The 22,275-nt window shown below is 36.4% G+C and overlaps 3 protein-coding genes across 3 annotated transcripts; all 3 read right to left on the bottom strand.

Moving 5' to 3' along the window:
- Positions 1 to 782: 782 nt before the first annotated feature.
- Positions 783 to 1,865, bottom strand: LOC111908161 (cytochrome P450 76T24-like). The gene is made up of 2 exons (XM_042896707.2): positions 1,833 to 1,865; positions 783 to 1,522 (listed from the first exon to the last, which is right to left on the bottom strand). Exons 1-2 carry the CDS (start codon positions 1,863 to 1,865, stop codon positions 914 to 916), a joined length of 642 nt encoding a protein of 213 aa, XP_042752641.1. The 3' UTR covers positions 783 to 913.
- Positions 1,866 to 2,105: 240 nt separating this feature from the next.
- Positions 2,106 to 2,792, bottom strand: LOC111908196 (cytochrome P450 76T24-like). Its single transcript, XM_023904032.3, has 2 exons — positions 2,629 to 2,792; positions 2,106 to 2,546 (listed from the first exon to the last, which is right to left on the bottom strand). Exons 1-2 carry the CDS (start codon positions 2,677 to 2,679, stop codon positions 2,106 to 2,108), a joined length of 492 nt encoding a protein of 163 aa, XP_023759800.1. The 5' UTR covers positions 2,680 to 2,792.
- Positions 2,793 to 11,928: 9,136 nt separating this feature from the next.
- LOC122195068 (uncharacterized) lies at positions 11,929 to 12,723 on the bottom strand. Its single transcript, XM_042896539.1, has 2 exons — positions 12,284 to 12,723; positions 11,929 to 12,180 (listed from the first exon to the last, which is right to left on the bottom strand). Exons 1-2 carry the CDS (start codon positions 12,648 to 12,650, stop codon positions 12,161 to 12,163), a joined length of 387 nt encoding a protein of 128 aa, XP_042752473.1. The 5' UTR covers positions 12,651 to 12,723; the 3' UTR covers positions 11,929 to 12,160.
- Between the last annotated feature and the right edge of the window lie 9,552 nt (positions 12,724 to 22,275).

Genomic DNA, 22,275 nt, shown 5'->3' with positions numbered 1-22,275 from the left:
ATATATATATATAATAGGTGTTTGTATACATTTTTTTAGTAAAATACGTTTTTGTATACATTTTTTTATAATAACGGATTTATATATATTTATAAACTTAATAAATACATATTTTTATAACTAGATATTTCATATACAAAACACTTTTAAAAGAGTTTTTATATAGAAAATATAAGATTTTTATTTGAAAATACATATATTTTTTTGTAGAAATATGATTTTATAAAGAAAAAACATATTAGAAACAATATTTTGAGAAAAAAAGTTGTAAAAAAACTAAAGTTACGATGAATTCATAATAAAATTCTAAAATTTGGGAAAAAAGGGTAAAGTTAATTTGGATCAAATTTGTAACAAAATTTAAAATCTAGGCCGAAAGTGTAAATTCTGGACCAAATTTGTTATAAATTTTAAAATTTGGGCTAAAAATGTAATTTTTGAAAGTTGGATGACCTGTTGACCGGGTCAAAGGGTTAAATTGAACACGATTACCGGTATTTGGGACTTAATTGAATAAAATATATATATATATATATATATATATATATATATATATATATATATATATATATATATAAGGACTAAATCGATTATGAGGCCAATATGTAGGGACTTTATTGTAGTTTTCCCATATTTTAAAAGTATCTTGAAACCGGATACTTTGAATGTTACCTTATTAAAAATTTTCTATAGATCAAACACTTTGTTTATAATAATGACATCAATGAAATGATCAAATATATTATAGGAATATTTTATTATTTGAACATATAATCCTGGAAACATTACTGATACGTACAATAGCTTCGTTTGAAATCTAAAATCAAGTAAAAGAGAGTTTAAATATTAAAGCTAAGAACTTTAATTAATTACAACATTTATCCTTCCAATAGCAAGATGATGGATAACACATTCAAAATTTGATCGGAATGGCCATGAGTGGTACCTTTTTCGACAACGAGATTCCAAACTTGTCTCCCATATCCATATCTCGTGCTCTTATATTTCCTTCTAGCTTCCAGTCAAACTTCTGAATCAAAGAGCCTAAGACTATGTGTAACATTCTATGAGCAGAATTCAGTCCCGGACAAATCCTCCTCCCTGCACCAAATGGAATAAGCATGAAATCATGTCCTTTATAGTCGATCTTGACTTCGAAAAACCTCTCAGGTATGAACGTCTCTGGGTCTGACCAAATACTCGGGTCTCGGCCCATCGCCCAAACATTACAAAGGATTTGTGCATTTTTAGGTACAATGAAACCTTGGATTTCTAGGTCAAGCATGGCTCGGTGAGGGAGAAGAAGTGGGGCCGGAGGATGTAGCCGGAGAGTTTCTTTTATAATAGCTTGTAGATAAGGGAGTTTAGATATATCATGTTCGTGTATATTTTTGTTGTTGTTTTGCATGAATTTAGTGAGCTCTGATTGAGCCTTTTCCATTTTATGTGGGTTACGAATCAGCTCAGCCATCGCCCATTCCAACGTGGTTGAGGTTGTATCGGTTCCGGCAACAAATAAATCCTACACTTATTTATGAAATGATTAGTGGTACTGGGTCAATATTTCTAAACTATGATACTTGTACTAATGCTTCAATCACTAGTTGTTGGTCAATATCAAGCGCAAATTCTTTTTCTTTGATTTTTTTGAACTATCTGCCATTTTTTTGAATGGCTTATGATGTTCCCCATAACAATTAAAAATCATTTTTAACTTATTTATAGGTTCCCAATCTTAATTTGTATAACTTTAAGAGATAATAAAATCAAAGAAAGAAAAAATAATTTTTTTATTTATTTTGGATAAGTTGCTTTTAACCGCACAAGTCAACTGATTTGAAAAAGCTCTCAAAGTCTATCTTCATTAAACTGGCAAACAAATATAGGATGAGATTCAACCACATTGAAAATAGTTTCTGGGTCTATTTTCGATTATAATGATAAAGAGTGCATTAATAATTTAATATCTTTTGAACTATCGAGAAATAGGAAAAGAGTCCATGTCTTAGTACTCTGTTCTGTTTTTTTTTATGCGACAAAAATTTAAATTTTTTCTCATACTTCACTGAAAGTCAAGTCTCATGTAAACCAAAAGCAATAAAAGATCATCTCATATCATTAGGACTAATTTCAGATTCATCTTTCATGCTAAGATCCAGCAGCAAGTCCAACAAATCGCGGCTTTTCGATGAATGATCACCATCATACGATGAACTGGATCTTTCTTGGATTCGTTCATCGATGATCATATCAAATATAGACAATAACTTCTTACCATAAACATTTGATCGTCGTAGAAACCCTTGTAGATCGAATGGTTTAAGTATGGGAAAAAAGTCCGATATATTTGGGTTCCCAGAAAGTTCCATCAAACCACATACAGCATCCTTGAATCCTTGGGAGGACACTGAATCGTATTGAGATAAATCTCTTGAGAAAATGACGTTTGATAGAATGTTAAGAGTTGTAGTAAACGCAGCTGCACCTATGTTTAGGGCCTTTTTATTTGAACAATATTGACTAACATGTTCAAGAAGTTTGTGTACCTTCAAGTATAATCATACATCAAACAATCAGATAGTTGTCCAATATTTGAATATATTAAAACCCTACTTGTACGAGTCGTACCTTCTCCTGGCGTACGATCTCGCTAGCATCTAGGCGTTGCATGGTGAACATAGATTATCTGGTAATTCTTTTTAGCCTTCGCCACTGATCTCCGGCCGGCAGCCACACCATGGAATATTTATGGTGGTCAACCAGTCTGGCTGCATCCGGGATGACTCTGCTAGAGGAGGATTGGTCATGTTGGCGATCAAGAAATATAGCAATAAACAAGAACAGGGGTAAAAGGGGTAAAACTGGAATTGGCAGCCGAATGATTACTTTATTGACTGAAGAATACTAGCAGCCTAATGATTAAGGTGCTATACAATGAATTTTCGACTGATGAATTGTGATCACTGAACTACTCTATTTATACTACTAAATTTAACAGAAAAGAGAAATACTAGGGTCAGTTTCTTTTCTAACGGTCATGACTGCCCACGTTTTATTTTTCCTAATTACCAGGTCATTCCTTGACCAACATTTCTCCCCCTCAAGGTTGACCTTTCTTCTTCAGATCTTCTATGCCAATTAGTGCTCTCATCTCAGCAAACTTTATCCTTGACATTGCCTTTTTTAGAACATCGGCCTTCTGTTGATCTCCACTCACATGTTCCACTTGAATTTGCTCCCTTTCAACACACATGCGAATAAAGTGGAACCTTGTGTCTATGTGCTTGCTTCTACCGTGAGATACCGGATTTCTTATGAGTGCTATGGTGGATTGATTGTCGATTAGCAGCTTTACCTTCTGTGCTTTCTTTCCCATCAGCTCACTGAACAAATTTCTTAACCACAGTCCTTGACATGCTGCTGCAGTTGCAGCCATATACTCAGCTTCACATGAGCTGAGTGCCACTGTTTTCTGTTTCTGCGAAGCCCATGTTATGAGATTTCCTGAGTAGTAGAAAGCTACTCCAGTGGTTCCCCTTCTATCTTCACAATCACTGTTGTAACTGCTGTCACTGTATCCCACAAGTCTTCCATCGCCTCCCCTGTGATACTTTAGCCCATACTGGGTTGTTCCCTTCACATATCTCAAGATATGTTTTATAGCAACATAGTGACTCTGTTTGGGTTTTTGCATAAACTTGCTCACCACTCCAACACTGTAATTAAGGTCTGGTCTTGTGTGGACCAGGTATCTCAAACTCCCAACAAGCCTCCTGTACATGGTTGCATTTACTGGTTCACCATCTTCATCTTTGGTTAACTGAAGTTTTGGCTCCATTGGGTATTGAGAACTGTTGCAGCCTTCCATGCCTGAAGCCTTTAGGATCTTTTCAGCATACCCTTTTTGTGTGAGCATTATACCATCCTTCCCCTGTAATACTTCAATTCCCAAATAATATGATAATAATCCCAGATCACTCATGTCAAATACTCTTTTCATTCTTGTTTTGAACTCTTGGATTCCCTTTTCACTCGACCCAGTGACAATAAGATCATCTACATAGACTCCAACTATGAGAACAAGGTTGGATTTGTGTACCTTGTAGACTGCTTGCTCTTAAGCACATCTAGTGAATCCAAGTGACTTGAGTGATTGGTCGAGCTTTATGTTCCATGCCCTTGGCGCCTGTCATAGCCCGTACAAGGCCTTATGAAGACGATACACCCAACCTTCCTTCCCTTTAACTGTGAACCCAGGGGGCTGAGTTACATAGACTTCTTCCTTAAGATTGCCATGAAGGAAAGCTGACTTAACATCTAGGTGATGTACCTGCCAATTCTCCTTTGTTGCTATTGAGAGAATTAGTCTTATCGTCTCTAATCTGGCAACTGGTGCGAATGCTTCATCAAAATCGACACCCCTTTCTTGAACATAACCCTTGGCGACCAAGCGAGCCTTATACTTGATTACTTCTCCAGCTGCACTTTTTTTTAATTTAAATACCCATTTTAGCCCTATTGCCTTGCGATTTGGGGGCAATTTGGCTAGGGACCAGGTTTTGTTCCTTTCAATTGACTCCAATTCCAATTTCATGGCCTGCTTCCAAGCTCTTTCAGTCACTGCTTCTTCATAGGACGTAGGCTCATCATCAATCAACAGTAGCTCCTGGTTCTTCTCATACAATTCTTGTATTTCAGCCTCGTCCAATCTTCTTGTGTTTTCGTAAATCTCATTGAGAGATCGAAACCCTTTCGCTGGTGTGTCGTCATACGAGGCGACAGACCCGGTTTCTGCTGATGCTTGACCTGGTGGCGTTGATCGTGACTCCAATCTTTGTGTGCTATGCTGTGGTGTGTCTCCAAACATAGGAATGTGAGTGCCGTAGTCTGGGTGGGAGTTACCCTGTACCGGCGTTAGTGGGTCTTCACTCACATTATCTGCTGGATCAATTACTTGGGCTGGTTGGGATTGGGCTTCCAAACCTGATACAATATTGTTAGTCCAATAAGGAGTCGTAAGAGGCTCCCCCATTGACTCGTCATTCCAAGCCCAAGGTTTTGCTTCGTTAAACATCACGTCTCTGGCTATTACAATACGTCGACTACTGGGATTGTACATACGATATCCCTTAGTTCCTTCTTCAGTTCCCAAATACACCATAGCCTCACTCCGGTCGCTTAATTTTGTTTGACCTCGCAATTTCTTGACGAACCCTACACACCCAAAGACCTTCAGGTGTGCTAAGGATGGCTTGGACCCCTTCTAGGCCTCGTATGGAGTTACGTTTTCCAAAGCCTTCGTTCCGATTCTGTTCTGAAGGTATACCGAGTGTCGTACCGCCTCGCCCCAAAATTGATCCGGTAGTTTCATGGTCTTGAGCAACGATCGAGTCATCTCTAGAATTGTTCGATTACGCCTCTCCACAACGCCATTTTGCTGAGGCGTGTGTGGAGTCGTCAATTGCCTGCGTATTCCAGCGTGTTCACAAAAATTGGTGAACTGGGCAGATTTAAATTCGCCTCCCCGGTCAGTTCGCAATGCCTTGATCTTATACTCACTCTCTCCTTCAACTCGTGACTTGAACTTCTGGAACATGTTGAACGCCTCGTCTTTGGTTTTGATCAAATAGACCCACATGTAGCGTGAGTAATCATCTACAATCAGCAGGAAGTATAGATTACCTCCTTTTTGTTGCAGGTGTAATTGGCCCACAGAGATCCGCGTGCAACAACTGGAGTGGGTCTTTTGCTCTCCACTGGGTCACCTTTGGGAAGCTCTGTCTCGCCTGCTTTCCTACCATACAGCCTTCACACACTTGTGATGGGTGAGTCAACTGGGGCATACCTGTCACCATCTCCTTACGTGTCATTTCTTCAAGTAGTTTGAAGTTTGTGTGACCCATACGTGCATGCCATAACCATGAGTCATCCTCTATACTCATGGCCAAGCATATAGGCTTTCCAGGTGTAAGCTTTATCTTATAAAGTCTGTTCTTGGATCTCTGCACCTTCATAACTAAGCTTCCTGCTTCATCATACATTCTCAAGAACTCCTTCTTCATCCCTATGTCATACCCTTCTTCAGTCATTTGTCCTAGACTTATTATATTACTATGTAGAGCAGGAATATAATACACGTCTGGGATGACAAATTGGTCACCATTCTTGCAATCAAACAGAAGAGCACCTTTTCCTTTGATTGGAACCCTGGACCCATCTCCGAATCGAACCTGCCCCGTGACTTTCTCATCTAGTTCTGCAAATAAGCCCCTGCATCCAGTCATATGGTTACTAGCTCCATTGTCTAGATACCATATGTTCTCTTCATTGCTCTCCTTGAGTTGACTCGGATAGACTTTTTCTTCATTCAAAAGGACCATCTCGGTATTCTTTTCACCACAAACAGTCAACAATAGAGTTGGTTCTTCTTCATCAGCAGCCAAGTTAACTTCTTGGTCCTGTTGCTTCTTTGCTTTGCACTCTGATGCATAATGACCAAGCTCTTGGCATTCATAACATCTAATGTTGCTCTTGTCTCGTGGTTTTTTGTTGACAATGTTTGTCTCCTGTCGTGAGTCACCGCCCCAGCGACCACCTCTGCCACGGGACGAACCTCGTCCTCGTGTGCTGCCTCTTCCTCCCCAGTTGTTACTTCCTCCTCTTCCTCAGCCACCTTGTGAGTTCGGCTTGCTTGGACTCCGGTGGGTTGATGAACCTTCAGCCTTGGCAAGTAGCAGGGCATTATCAGCTTGTGTGCTTGCCTTCCGGAGTCGGAGCCTGTCTTCATATGCTTTCAAATGCCCAATTGCTTCTTCAAATGGCATTGATTCCATATCACAGCTTTGCTCCATTGATGCCACCAGATTTATGAACTTCTCTGGGACTGTATCAAACAATTTTCTTACCAATTCTTCGTCTTCCAATATTGCCCCTGCACTCCCAAATTTAGAGATCATTGCTGAGATCTTCCCAGCATATTCATCTATAGATTCTGTTTCCTTCATCTGAAGTGCTTCAAACTCACTCTTCAGTACCCTCAGCCTTGCCTTTTGGACCCTCTCTGCACCCACATAACGTGACTTTAGAGAGTCCCAAACTTCCTTAGCTGTCTTCTTCTTGGCAGCCTGTGCAAGTATTTCTTCTGGTATTGACTGGAAGATGAAAGCTCGAGCCTGCTTGCTCTTCTTCTCATCCACAACCACTCCGGTTGGTGGCTCTATGGCATCCCATAACCCATGGGCATCCATGATGGCTTCCATCCTAATTGACCAGGTGTTGTAATTTAGTGAGGTTAACATTGGGCACTGTAGGGTGAAGGGGCTGTCCTTGGACTGATTGGATGAAGATGGGGCTGTCATCTTGTTGAATCGAGGGTACTTGGGCATACAATTGATCAGGATCTGTTTGTCTCTGATACCAAATGTTGGCGATCAAGAAATATAGCAATAAACAAGAACAGGGGTAAAAGGGGTAAAACTGGAATTGGCAGCCGAATGATTACTTTATTGACTGAAGAATACTAGCAGCCTAATGATTAAGGTACTATACAATGAATTTTCGACTGATGAATTGTGATCACTGAACTACTCTATTTATACTACTAAATTTAACAGAAAAGAGAAATACTAGGGTCAGTTTCTTTTCTAACGGTCATGACTGCCCACGTTTTATTTTTCCTAATTACCAGGTCAATCCTTGACCAACAGGTCATATGTTTGAAAGACTTCTTTGGCGATATGAGGTGATGAAACTACCATGGTTGTTATGCTTCCAAGTTTAAGAGACATTAACGGGCCATAATATTTAGAGAGCGTTGCGAGGGAGTAGTGGGGTTTGTCGCCAAGTTCTAAAAGGTTTCCGATTATCAGATAAGGGTAGGGTCCCGGTGGAAGCCGCGACTTGCGGCGACAAGAGATGATGAAGGCACAGATGAATGTTAAAAAGAAAGAAAGTACGGGAAAAATGGTTAGATAATCCATCGGTTTGTGTGGTTTTCTATTGAGTACCCCTTTATATAAGAAATCTCCTTTATTTTTCCAAATATAAATAAAAACAATATTAATTTACAATAAAAAAAATATTTCACAAATATAAATAAATCAAATATGTCCTTAAAACATAAATTTAAAAGTTATATAACAATATTATACCTAACAATAACTAAAAGTTCAAAATTTTAATTTTTTTTCCTAATTTTGGTTTTTATAGGCAAAGTCGTTTGGAGGCCCTCCTCCTAGCTATATAGATGCTTAGTGCTATTTGTTTTTCTGAAGCCAAAATGTCTGCAGTCTGCGGACAAAATCTGCAAGCCTCTGCAGCAGAAGAGGTGGACCAAACGTCTGCAGTCTGCAATAAGAAGACTATTTGTTTTTTAACGTCTGCAGGCTGCTGAAATAAACTGAATTTTAAATAAAATTATTTTACAAACTTAAAATGATTTTTCAACACCAAAATTTTAATAATAATAGTTTTATAACATTGAAAATAAAATTTATGCAACTAAATTAGTTATACAATAAAAAATTTTGTTTTACAATACCAATTTCATTTAAAACAATTCAATATATATTGTGTATCAACTGATCAGCAATTTCAGCCCGTAACTGAGTCATATATTCACGATCTGCTGCAGTTCATGTGTTGGAATCCCGTCTTCATCATCATCAATGGTCACATTGTTATTTCGAAACGGGACATTGGGTTCATCGTATCGTGCGAAATACTCATCACTCAATCCTTTTTTCCTTATATAATTATGAAGCGCGAAACATGCCATGACAATGTTTCTTTGTGTCACAAACGGGAATGATGTCATCCTCTCAATATAGGGAAGCGTGCTTTCAAAACACCAAAAGCACGCTTAATGACATTCCGAAGTTTTGCATGCCCATGGTTAAATTTTTCTTTATTGGTCAATGCACGTCTTTGACGAAAATCTCCAAGCCAATACCTCACATTACGATAAGGGGCCATAAATCCTCGAGTGTGTGCATACGCGACATCACAAAGATAATATTTGTCTAAAAAAAATGCAAAACACTAATCAATTTTCAAATTAAGATAAAAATATTTAAAAAAACAAAAACTTACCTGGTGGTGGAAACGGGAATGATGCTTGTGGATCGGCTACTGCTTCTGATAATATTCTAGAGTCATGCGCTACCCCTTCCCACCCGGTCACAACAAATGTAAAAATCATATTGAAGTCACAAATTGCCAATACGTTTTGGTAGCAATCTCCCTTTCCCCTACTTCTATATAAGTCTTGTTTCTTAGCAGGGACAACAACATGTATTAAAGTGCCATCAAGTGCACCAACTGCTCCTTTGAAAACCCTTCGTAGCCTTCTATTATGTCCTGGAATGTTTGGATTCGGATTAAAAGATGTTGGTACTATAACATCATGTGCGAAAAGCATCATTTTTTCCAACACTTCATAAAAAAATTTATGAATTGTTTGCTTCAAGTGTTGAAATCTCCGCTTGATAATCACGTAACGTTGATTATGGCCGATCATCATAAAAAACATAGCCATCTTTTCCTCAACCGATACATGTTTGCTGTCCTTTATGAGTAATTTGCTCTAAAATGAGCACATAGGCGTACAAAAGATTCACGGGATATGCGTAATACTTCAACACATTGTAAACGATTACAGTGTAATAACTCCAATGTGTATTCATGTCCCGTCATTTCCGAATCATTATCCCGCAATCGTTTCACACCCCTCTTCTAAAAATAACGGATGTATAGGTACATAAGAATTACGAGAAGTAACTTTTGATCGTGATTCATATGAACCTAAAATCAACAAAGTAGAACTTTAAAAAACATTACATAAATCATATTTCAAGTAGCAAAAAAACATTACATAAACCATATTTCAAGTAGCAAAAAAAACATTACATAAACCATATTTCAAGTATCAAATAAACATTCCATTAATCATATTTCAAGTACCAAAATAACATTATATAAACCATATTCCAAGTAGCAAAATAACAAAAAAGAGTTCCAACAAGGGCAAAAAGACCTAACAAAATAGTTCCAACAAAGGCAAAAACATTTAACAAAGTAGTTCCAACAAAGCAAAAAGACATAACAAATCGTTTCAACACTAGAAAATCATCGGACAATCTTTCCATCCTTCAAAACTCCTAAACTGGTACCCGCCATCTCAAGCCACCCTCGTAATATCTCGGGAACATTAGGCAAATGCATCCACATCTCTCTCATGTTCATGGTTCCTCCAAAAATATGATATGCGACAAAGCATAAAGGATCTGTAGGGCCTAACTGAAGGACCTCTAACTTCTCTAAACACTGAGGAATTGTATACCCTTTAGTCAAACTTTGTAGAGCTTTCTTCATTTCAAATGCTAAATCGTCAGTAGTAATAAAAGTTCCATCAGGTGAAGAAGCAGACAGTGAGGCACTAGGAGCTACAGGAGTTGAGGGTTTAGCCCTTTTGTTGGGGTTACCGGATGGTGTAGCAGTATATGGTGAAGCAGTAGAAGGTGAACCAGCAGAAGGTGAAGCTGCAGAAGGTGAAGCAGCAGAAGGTGGTGGCTCATGATGAGAAGTGTCAACACCATCATCATCTATTGCATCAAAAGGGGTGGCAGTGATCTGAAGTGGTGGAACACGACAGGAGGATGAGCCAGCTACTGATGATGATTGGGTTGAGTAACTCCTAAAATTACCAGTGGCACTATTTTCCATCAAAAAGACGTGCACAAAGATTTGGAAAAGGCAGTGTAATTGTTCTCAAAGAAGCAGCTTTCGGATGCCCCTAAACCCAAATGTAACAAGAAATAGTATAAAATATTTGGCAACTTCAAACGTAAATGTTATATATATATATATATATATATATATATATATATATATATATATATATTATTGTATATTAATGTATATGTACCTTCTTAAAATCATCCCACTCATCAGCTGTTAAATTAAAAGTGTTTGTTTGAGAATTGTATATATTACCAGTTTTGTTTTTTAAATATACCTATCCAGTGTATTTGGCTTTCAGATTGTCATATGCGTTTCTCATTTGTTTTTGAGTCAACTCAACCCCAAATTTCTCCTTAGGAACTCTTCCAAGCCTTATCCATGAATCTTTCCGCAAACTCAATCCTTTTCTACCAACAATCTCTACTTTTTCAATACAAGTATCCAATAAGAATTTTAAATGCTCATTGGTCCATTGTTGTTTTTCTCCCATTTCTAATAACCAATATAACATAGACAAATATGATTTCATAAGGTATTACATATCATACACATTCTAACAAAAAAAAAAATAACGATTTGAGACAATAAAAAATATTTACAAAACCAAATAACAATAAACAGTCAACAAGTAACATCATTATTTCACATCATTATTTCAAGAAAAAACTTGATTTCAGCACATTCTAGGCAAATTATATCATCCACAAATCGAAAAGGGCTACCTATTTAGGGAATTGAAAGGGTAAGTTTGTAATTTTGTTTTATTTTCAATCATAATAATGTGTAATTTTGTTTTATTTTCACAGCATTATTTCAATAAATTTTGTTTTAGTAAACTTTTTATTTTCACGTCAAATTTGTAATCTTGTTTTATTTTCAATCATAATAATGTGAAACTTTTTATTCAATTATAAATAACCTCAATTAGAGTGTTTTAATTCAAAGTTTTCTAAAAAACTTTATAAATCAAAATCATTAGTACCAACACACATCCAAACAGCTCGTGAGTTTTCCATTTTACTTTTATCAAATAAACAAAACTTATGACTCGTTTTGATGCTTTCTATCATATACATATACACTATCATATACATATACACAATCAATAATCATATACATATACACAATCAAAAATCATATACACATAAACAATTACAATCAACAATCATATACATATACACTATCATATACATATACACAATCAATAATCATATACATATACACAATAAAAAATCATATACACATAAACAATCACAATCAACAAGAGAATATGTTATCTTTTGCTTGACAGTTATGTATATTGGCTTCCAATCAAAGAAAAATATAAATCCAATTTGTTTACAAATCCAATTTGTTTACAGGTAAGATTTTCGATTTGCTGGGAATTTGGCTTTCAATTTTAGCAAGAATATATGATAGATTATACACGTCCAAGATTTTCTGTGAAACAAGGATGTGAATCAAATAAGAAATTGAACAAGGATGTGAATCAAACAAGTTGAATTGAAATTGAAATCGACAGAGAAAGGAGGTGACGACAAACCTGATTGCTCGTTGATTTCTCGCTTTTCCCTTGCTATTCTCTCACTGACGGTGGTTCTTCGTTCATGGTCGCTGCAATCGGAGGACGCCGGATCGGAGAGGAGGGCTGCGACCGGTGGTTTTGATTGGAGGGCTGCGATCGGTGGTTTTGATTGGAGGCGTCGAGGGTTTTTTCTGGGAGGTTGGGAGGTTAGACGACGAATGGAGGCGGAAACCAAAAAAAAGAAACGCGTTTTTTTTAGGTTAAAGGCATTGCAGACTTTAGAAGAGGCTATCTCATATCTGTGTGGTGAAGACCTCGCACAGACGTTTTTATGTCTGCGTACTTCAGAAAAACAAACGGACTGCAAACCATTATGTCTGCACATGGTCTGCGCCTCTCAGACAGAAGAGGTCACGCAGACCTGCAGAGAAGAAACAAACACCTTCTAGTGTTTTGTAACATCATGAGCAGACCCAGAAACTTATGTAAGGGGTAGCACCAAAAACATCTCAATAAAATATAATAATATAAAAAACATTGAATATTAAGATTTCATTTGATAAAATAAACTTATATATATATATATATATATATATATATATATATATATATATATATATATATATATATATATATATATATATATATATATATATATATATATATATATATATATATATATATATATATATTATTTTAAATTGATCTCTTATTTTACTCGATGATATCTTTTAGTCCAAATATTAAAGTCTCCCGTCACAAATAAATCTTTCTCCCTTGTTGACCCATATGTCTCAAAAAAAACAACAACATAAAGAATAAGTTTTCTTTTATTTTATTTTATGCTATACTCGAACCAACTAAATTTATCAACACAATTAAACCTTTGGTTTGGATGATATGTAATTCTTAGTCTATCCGAAGGAAAATTATTAATATTAAAACTTATTGAAGTAGGCTGTTGTTGATGTTTTTTTTCCTACACCACTTTCATCATTATTACCAATTAATATCAAATATTTATTTAAAAGATTTCCAGTAAAACCCTACATACATGATTAAAGATTTATAATTCACAATTGAAGATCTAAACTTAATTTCACCAACAACATAACAAATGAACAACTAATTGGTTAATTCGGTTTTCAATTTGAGCAACTAACTAAATGAAACTAAAGGATAAAACATTAAAGTTGAAAAAGTAAATATTACTTGTTTCTATTCTAGCTAGTAGGATGATGATTTCGTGAGTGAGTTTGCCAAAACAAAGTTGTCTTCAAGGAGGGAAGAGGCACGCTGACGAACTCTGAAAAAAAAGATGCGATTTTTTTCCTTCGCAAGTTATTTGTTCAATTGTTTGTGGTGACAAAACAAAGACCGTCCAAACCCTCTTCATTTACATTAGTTGGGCTATTCACATTACTTGGGCTAAGGTATTTACCAATTATATATGGGCTCATTAAGCTAAGTTGCATCATCACATTTATTTATATGCACGTTATCTAAAAAGACAGTACTTCTATTAAATAGTTCACGGGTAGCACGTGATACCCCTGCCAACCAGGTAAGTCCGCCACCGACAACAATTTCATATCTTTGGCCATTTGCTTTTCGTTCACGTGCTAACTTTTTCTATTTCAAAGTCAATATGCACATTAAAATTGAATTTTTTTTCCGAAACATAATTTTTCCATTAAATAAATTTAATTATCATTGTACAACAACTGAGATGGCAAACGGACAACAAGCTGTGCCGCTATGCCTTTTTGTATAGCAAAACTCAATCTTTTAAAGACTACATTCATAGAATTAGGGGATATACCATTGCAATGCATGATCCGTTGTACTCTATTAAGAAGCTCTACTGCATCCGGTGCGAGGAAATCAAACGTATCAAACGCAAATGATATGAACACATGTTGATTTTCCATGCACGATTTCTCATGTTTGTTGACTTTGCCTGTAACAGCTTTTAAAGCAGCCAGTCCTGCCGTGAAACCCCCTGCCCTCAAGCTCACGAGAGGGGATACCCCTGTAAGGTCCACACATGCATGTTTCCCTCCGACCCATCCAAAAATCAAAATGTCAGCCGGTCTAAGGGTTGACCTTCCTTCTGTCGGGCCGGTCAAGAAATTCATAGGTGCCTCTTTCTTAGCAGAAACTCATGCAGGCTTAAATATATCGAACAAAACATCTCTGACCATATCGTGCCTGTATTTGAACCCCGGGAGTTCTTTACAGTGAACTACATGCTCTCCAAAGGAGTCCAAACATGCCTTGCGACACACCGGACATATCTCGTCAGCTGGGAATATTGGAATCATGAGTCGATATTTGAGGATAGTACGATACTCCACAGGAGACATATGTTAGCCAATCCCATCTATAGGGATAGCAATAAGAAAATCTTGGGCATGTGGTGCACGTAAGCAATGGAAAACCGCTTTTTGACGGGCCGTCATGTCGAGATGAACTTCCATATCTTGGACAATTTTACGAAAAAGGGCACTCGCCAACGTACTCTGGGATTTAAGGGGGCGGTGCCTTTAGTAGTAAAACTGCTAAGGTCAGAATCTGGAAGCTTGTTACGAAGAGAAGCCAAGGCACCATCATAATCAGAATCCATACCATATATGACGCTATCCCGTAAGATGTGGTCTATATGAAGTAGCCTCTACTGCCGAGTATAAACCTAAACCACCAAACCTGATGGGTAAGGAAGCAATGCGCCATTGTAGATCACCAAAGAAAGGGCCACCACAAACCACAATGTCCTCAATGGCCCCGCGCAACCCATTGTCAAAGAATATTGCCGCCTCCTCCATGTGAACGAGTTGGCACGTCCTCAGTCCAAAGAAAAGCTTAGCAATACCCATACAAGACCGAAGCAGAAGGAGCTCACTCTGAGGGTCAGACAATTAAGGAAGAAGGCGCATCAAATTCACAGCGTTTTCGGCTCTCTTTATGGCTAAGCTGCTAATGAACCTAGCATCTCTACTAACAGCTCCCCCAAGAAGTTTCACCCCCAAATGTGGCCTCCCGATGTCAGTCGGGAATAGCCCCTCATGTAGCTTCCTACCGTCGCACGAGGGCCAAAAGAGCTCGATTTTCTTGATATTCAGTTGAAGGCCCAATTTTGGGCTAATCACCGTAATGTTGTCCAACGCTTTGGCCACCTCCTCCAAATCTCCAATAAGTGTGCCATCATCAAGGTACCATGCATGGAGGAGAAGCTTGCAATTGTTGCTAATATTATGCAAGAGTGGGTGTAACACAAGAGCAAAGAGAAGTGGTCCCAAGGGGTCTCCTTGCTGAACCCCAGTAGGGGACCAAATATGCGTGTTGTCAAGATACAACCTTGCTGTTTGTCCATAGAGGAATTCTACCCACAAGGATATAGAAGGACATCTCAAACTAAAATTAGAAACATCAAACGACATAGCCATTTTTTTGTTATCATCATGGTTTAGTTCGATACCGATATGAACATCTGTCGAAGTCTTTGACCGCCCTTTCAATTGTTTTGCAAATTGTTATATGATTCGTTAAATTTCATGACTACTGTTACATGTTCATTTTATATAATGAGAGTTTTACATGTTTCAAAGGGGATTATATCTTAGTTTTAATATATGGTTGGAGGTGTGTAGTAAACACTTGTATTTATCTAGATTGATCCCGGTGCAACCAAAAGAGCGGGGGCCTCGGGGGTCAAGGTGGTCACACCCCCTTGCGGGGTTCCAAGGTGTCCTATCCATATTCTCTATAATTTTGTATGTTTATCCAACCTTTAACCGCCTTATTAGAAGGACCTTAATAGTAATTGTTGAATTTTCGAGGGTTTCATTGTAAATTTGTGTGTTTATCTAACCCTTAAATGCCTTATGTATCCAAATGCATTTGTTTTTGAATTCTGAAAGATATTATAATTTTCTTACGTTTTTAAACTTACGAAACAAACACACAACATATTCTCTCTTGTTTTGATCATGTTTTATGTGCCTAGAATCTTGATTGTTCAATTTGAAGATTATCCCATATCAAATTTGTCGTAACCCAAACATAAAGGAGAAATATTGATTCGACAAGTGAACCAACACGATCTTTGAAGAATCCAGTGATGATATTCTATTTTCTACCCTATGTCTCTAACAAGCGAATGGATATTTTCTGTTGGTGATCATGGCGGATTCTGTGAAGACATGACTTCGAAATTTAACAAACTGGACAAGTTTGAAGGGAATGATTTCAGATGCTTGCAGAAAAAAAAAGATGCATTTTCTGTTGACAACATTAAAAGTGGTGTACGTGTTGTGTATTACGATGCCCTAAAGAAGTGGAAGATGAGATGAAGGAACAGACTCGGAAGCGTGGTAAGTTGGAGAATAATGATTATATCTGTAGAGGATACATTCTAAATGGTATGTCTGATTCTTGTTTGATATCTACCAAAATATTAAAAGTGCGAAGGCATTATGGAATTCTCTTGAATCAAAATACATTATTGAAGATGCTTCTAGTAAGAAGTTCTTTGTGAGTGATTTCAATAACTATAAGATGGGTGATTCAAGGCCCGTAATGGAACAATACAATGAAATCCTTTGTATATTGGGTTAATTCACTTTACACAATATAAATATGAATGAATCCATTGCAGTTTTGAGTGTGATTGATAAACTTCCCTCTCCGTGGATGGATTTCAAACATACTTAGAAACATCAAAAAATGGAATTGTCTCTTGGTTTAATTGGTCAGTCACTTACGCATAGAAGAACCTCTTCGGGTGCAAGAGAATGCCAAAAATAAGGTAAAGGTTGAATCTGGACAACCCTCTGTTCATATGGTGGAACATAGGATAACAAATTCTAATTAAAAAGGAAAAAGCAAGAAACACAAGTTCGATGGACATGACAAATCCAACAACAAAAATTCCATTGAATTGGTATATTGTAGATGTCATCAAGTGGGTCATAGGAAGCGTGATTGTTGTCTAAAACTAACTAATGGTGCTGGTGGAAGTGGGAACGGAAATGGAAATGAAAACATGGGTCGAAAGGCTAAAGTCTACCATAAGGAGGTCATATTTTGACTAACTTTGATAATTCTATTAAGAATTATATCACACATTATGTTTCTCACATTCCTAAATGTTGTTGTGTAAAATATGATGATTGTGCATGGTGGCGAGTCAGGAGAAACAACTAGTGTTTGCATGGACCTACGGTGGTTCAAGAAATTGACACTGGTGGCTAATGGTTCCATGTTACATATGGGAAACGAGTCGAGTGCACTAATTTGTGTAGTTGAAGTTGTTAATTTGAAATTCACTTCGAGAAAGTTTGTTAAACTATATTGTAACACCTTTTGTCAGGTATTTTCATTTCCAGTCCTTTATGTTTTTAAACGTTTGCAAAAGAGGTCCTTACGTTGGGCGTACAGAGCCGTGCACCGAGCGTAAGTCAACAGATTGTGACGTGTCAAGATTTGAGTACACTGGGAATACAAGTGTGTACGCCGAGCGTACTCGTGTATTCCCTAAACCATGATATTTTGGGTTGTAACCCCTATTTAAGCATCATAATCCCTCTTGGACCTTCTTATGACCAACTTGCATATCCTCCAAACCCTAAAATCTAACCCTAGATTTTGTGATTGAGATTTGAAGCTAGAAAGTGATTCTTGAGTGTTCATGATAGAGAAGGAAGATCATTCAAGAGGTGGTGGTGCATCCTAGCTTCTAGATCTAGAATCTTCATCTCATTGTGCACCTCTTAAAGGTATAAGGTTCAAACCTTAGAGCTTATTTTGATAGATATTGTTTAGTCTATGATATGAGCTTATTTTGTCCCAAAAACATCGATATTTATGTGTATGGAATACTCCAGAGCTTACAAGCTCTTCTTTTAGATGTTTTAAGGTGTTTAGAGTCATAAATATGTTCTCTTGGCCCATTCCTTTCTCCATGCAAGAGTTATGGAGTCTTTAGTGAAGTGAAATGTTAGGGTTTTGGGTTTAACTTTATGTAGCCATGAAAAGGATTAAAGTCATAGACTTTATGGATTAAGATGTCTCTTTATGGTTAGATCCGAAGTTTGAATAAGTGTATTAATGGTTAAGACCTTAAAAAATGTAATGTTGAAATATGCCGTGTACGTCGAGCGTACTTCTGGCTATGCTCAACGTAACCAGTTGCAAACCCGTCTCCGCCTGCCCAATGCTCTACGCCCAACGTAGAGAAGTGTACCTCGTATGTACGGCCGCCGTTGACTTTCATTGACTTTTGACAAAGTATGCCCTTTTGACAAGTTGTGAGGGTTTGGATATTGTGAGGGGAAAGTGGTTTTTTGCCCAAACTATGTATTAGACTTGGCTTGGGATTAGTGAAGTATGAAAGTTACCTTAATTATTCATTAGGGTTAATTGGTATAGTTGATTGGCGGAGTCTAGTTCCGGAAGTTTGGGCGTGAGTTTCTATTAGTTAGTTGTACAAGGTGAGTCTTTTCACTTATTCGTACATGTGTGTTAGTATAGATTTATTTATGTGATGACCAACTGGGTCTATGTGTTATTACTTTGATATGTGTTACCTTATGTGTGCCAAGACTTTGAGTAGTATCCAGGGTTGCTGATAAACCACATGGCGTGTTGTTTGCCCACTGAGACTTCGAGTAGTCTCCAGGGTTGTTGATAACCCATAGCTATTATACATGTTGTGTTTTATGTGGTATGTTGGGGGAGTTCACTAACCTTCATGCTTATCCTTGTTGACTAAATGTGTTTCAGGTACTTATGAGAATTACAGGAAAGCAAAAGGACTGATTGTACACATTCGCCTGCAGTTTTTGATGCCAAATATTTTTTGGACACTTTGATATTTTTGTTAATGATTTGTATTTGACACTGTGATTTTCTTTGGATGGTTACTACGAAAAATGTTTTTATCTAAATTTAAAATGAAAATTTTGGTTTCAAATTTTAGATGTTACATATATGATGTAATATTAGTTCATAATATGTGTAAGAATCTTGTTAGTGGTACTTCTTTTAATTGTCTAGGATATAAACAAGTTTATGAATCACATAGATATACTCTATCTTGATGTGTTGTGTTTATCAGATGTGGATATCTATGTAATCATATGTTTTGTTTGAATGTAATTAATAAAATAAGTATTATTAATTCTACATTTATTTCATCTTCTTCATCTTATAAAATTGATTACTCTATGCTTTGGCATAATAGATCGGGTCATGTTAATTTTAGAAGGATGCATGAAGTGTAAAAGATGGATTATTAACATAGATAAGTGTAAAACTTGCATGCTTACTAAAGTAACAAAACAACCATTTCCAAATGTTAAAAGAAATTCGAGTGTTTTGGAACTAGTTCATAGTGACTTGTGTTATTTCCACTTTACTTCATCTTTAGGAAATAAGAAGTATGTTATGACATTCATTGATGATTGTACTCAGGTTTGAGTGAGGGATTTTGGGGAGATTCTATGTTAACAGTGAATTGTGTTTTGAATAGAGTTCCAAATAAAAGAAACAAAAAAACCCCATATGAACTTTGGTTCAAGAAAACTCCAAATCTTAGGTATTTTTAAATTTGGTGTTTTAGAGTTGTTGTCAAGTTGACTGAACCTATAAGAAAGAATTTGGGTGAACGTGGAATTCTTTACATCTTTATTGGATATGCTGAGGATTCCAAGGCTTATAGGTTCTATGTAATGGAACCTAATGCTTATGTGTAGGTTCACACTGTGATTGAATCGTGTTAGATTTTCATCAATGTTTAGGCCTAAAGAGCTGATTTCTATCACTAATGAAGTGCCAAATTCAGAAAATTGGTTGATGTTGTTGAACTTGAAAAATAAGAGATTGGGAGAAGCAAAAGAGGCCGAATTGCCAAAGATTTTTTTTCTGACTTTCAAGTATATTTAGTGGAAGGATTGAGAGATGAAATTGGCTATAAGTATGCTTATTGTTATAACATAGAAGATGATCCTAAGACATTTAAAGAGGCTATGGAGTCTCAAGATGTTGCTTTTTGGGAGGAAGCAATTGATGATGAAATATCATTATTTCTAGAGAATAACACTTGTGTGTTATCAAATTTGCCTCCAGGTTCTAAACCACTTGGATTCAAATGGATCTTCAAAAAGAAAATGAAATTTGATGGAAACATTGATAAGTTTAAAGATTGATTAGTCATTCAAGGGTTTAAGCAAAAACCTGATATTGACTATTTTGACACTTATGATCTAGTGGCACAAATTTCTACCATTAGACTATTGGCTTCCTTGGTGGCTATACACAATCTGATTATTCATAACATGGATGTGAAAACATCCTTTTTAAATGGTGAACTTGATGAAAAAGTTTAGATGTGTGACAATTGGGAAATTCCCATCAGCGGCCAGCATTAGAGATTTGCATCGACAGATGATGATAATTGAGTCTTTCATATTTTAGGAAAATATGATCAGTTATACTATGATAAAAAAAATATAGGATTAGAAATAAGTGACAAAAAAGTTACACCACTTTTTATAATGGTTAGTGTACTTGGAAAGTACATAACAAATGCTCCCAAGGATATAAACCTTCTAAAAATCTGACTCCGATTGGAGGAGTTATGATTTTTATAAAAAAATAAAAATCAACTGTGTTATTAACTCTATTAATGTCAAAATGGTATAAAAACCGGTTAAGTTTTGGAAAACATCACTAAAAGTAAAATCGTAGTACTCTGAGAGATAAGAACTTTAAAAGGAAAAAGGTCAAAAACGGAGTTCGTAGAAGATACGATTTTTAGAAAAATATAAAATATAGGTTAAAAATAAAAGTTAAAATTTGGCAACATAACCTTAGGGAAAGTTATAGCACTAGTAGAGAACTACCCAAATATATATAAAAGGAGTAAGAAACAAGATTCATATAAGGAAGATATGAATTTTGATAAAAGATTTAGAGTTGTATGCCAAGTGCACGCCATGCTCGACGTACACGTCTGAAACCTAGATTCACCGAGATTGGAGAGACGTGGACCATCAGAAGTGTGGCACATGGCAAACCCTGGATGCAGCCACGAGTCATGCACACCTCGTGCGTGAAGTGCGTCGTACACATAAGCACTAAAAATAAAGGTGCTCACTTTTCTGATTTCCTCATACCCAAAACTACCTCTCTCTCTCTCTCTCTCTCTCTCTCTCGCTCTCTCTATCTATATATATATATATATATATATATATATATATATATATATATATCTCACACTCTCTCTATCTATCTCTTGAGCTATTCAGAATACCTCCCAATGACGCGAAGCTTCGTGTGTAGTAGCAAGGATGCTTTAGATCATGCTACTAAGGTGAGTTCATGGACCCATTTTACTATTTTAAAGGTTTTAGGGGGTAGGGGAATACATGCTTATTAAATGGCTTTATATATATATATTTCAATAATTATATAAAGCATGAAACCTCAGGATACTATAGCTATAGATAATATACCTAGTTGTAAGCTATGATACTATGCGTAAGAGTTATGATGTCTGATACTCTAGAAAGAGATATTACCTAGATGTTATAATGGCGAATTTCCTAAGATAGCATAGTACCTAGAGGTAATGCTGGTAAAATACAGGGATATGCATTGTACCTTATCGTTACCCTACCCAAATACCATGTTTTTCATATTAACCATAATTTGGGTATATATTTATGGCAAATAATATATATATATATATATATATATATATATATATACACACACACACACACACACACAAACACACACACTAGATACTTATGAGATCTAAAATGGTATAATTATCAAATATAAAAATAAAAGATTTATATTGTGATAGTTGTATGTAATCACTAAGTAAGAAAGATACAATACCTAAGGTTAATGCATTAGTGAGCTATTATTATTCATCCTTATCTGGATTAAATTCGATAACTCAGAACTTGTAATCGTTAATCTTGCTGTAACACCCAGAATCT

The sequence above is a fragment of the Lactuca sativa genome, chromosome 7, assembly GCF_002870075.4.
Source record: "Lactuca sativa cultivar Salinas chromosome 7, Lsat_Salinas_v11, whole genome shotgun sequence".
Lineage (NCBI taxonomy): Eukaryota > Viridiplantae > Streptophyta > Magnoliopsida > Asterales > Asteraceae > Lactuca > Lactuca sativa.
This window is presented reverse-complemented; position numbering and strand designations above follow the sequence as displayed.

Excerpts from the sequence above, each read along its gene's own strand:
- LOC111908161 (XM_042896707.2), bottom strand. The coding sequence starts at position 1,865 with ATGAAGATAGACTTTGAGAGCTTTTTCAAATCA. Across the intron at positions 1,523-1,832 it reads TTGAGAGCTTTTTCAAATCA|GATTTATTTGTTGCCGGAAC; the intron begins GTTGACTTGTGC and ends AAATAAGTGTAG.
- LOC111908196 (XM_023904032.3), bottom strand. The coding sequence starts at position 2,679 with ATGTTCACCATGCAACGCCTAGATGCTAGCGAGATCGTACGCCAGGAG. Across the intron at positions 2,547-2,628 it reads AGATCGTACGCCAGGAGAAG|GTACACAAACTTCTTGAACA; the intron begins GTACGACTCGTA and ends TTATACTTGAAG.
- LOC122195068 (XM_042896539.1), bottom strand. The coding sequence starts at position 12,650 with ATGTGCAGACATAATGGTTTGCAGTCCGTTTGTTTTTCTGAAGTACGC. Across the intron at positions 12,181-12,283 it reads AGAAATCAACGAGCAATCAG|AAAATCTTGGACGTGTATAA; the intron begins GTTTGTCGTCAC and ends CTTGTTTCACAG.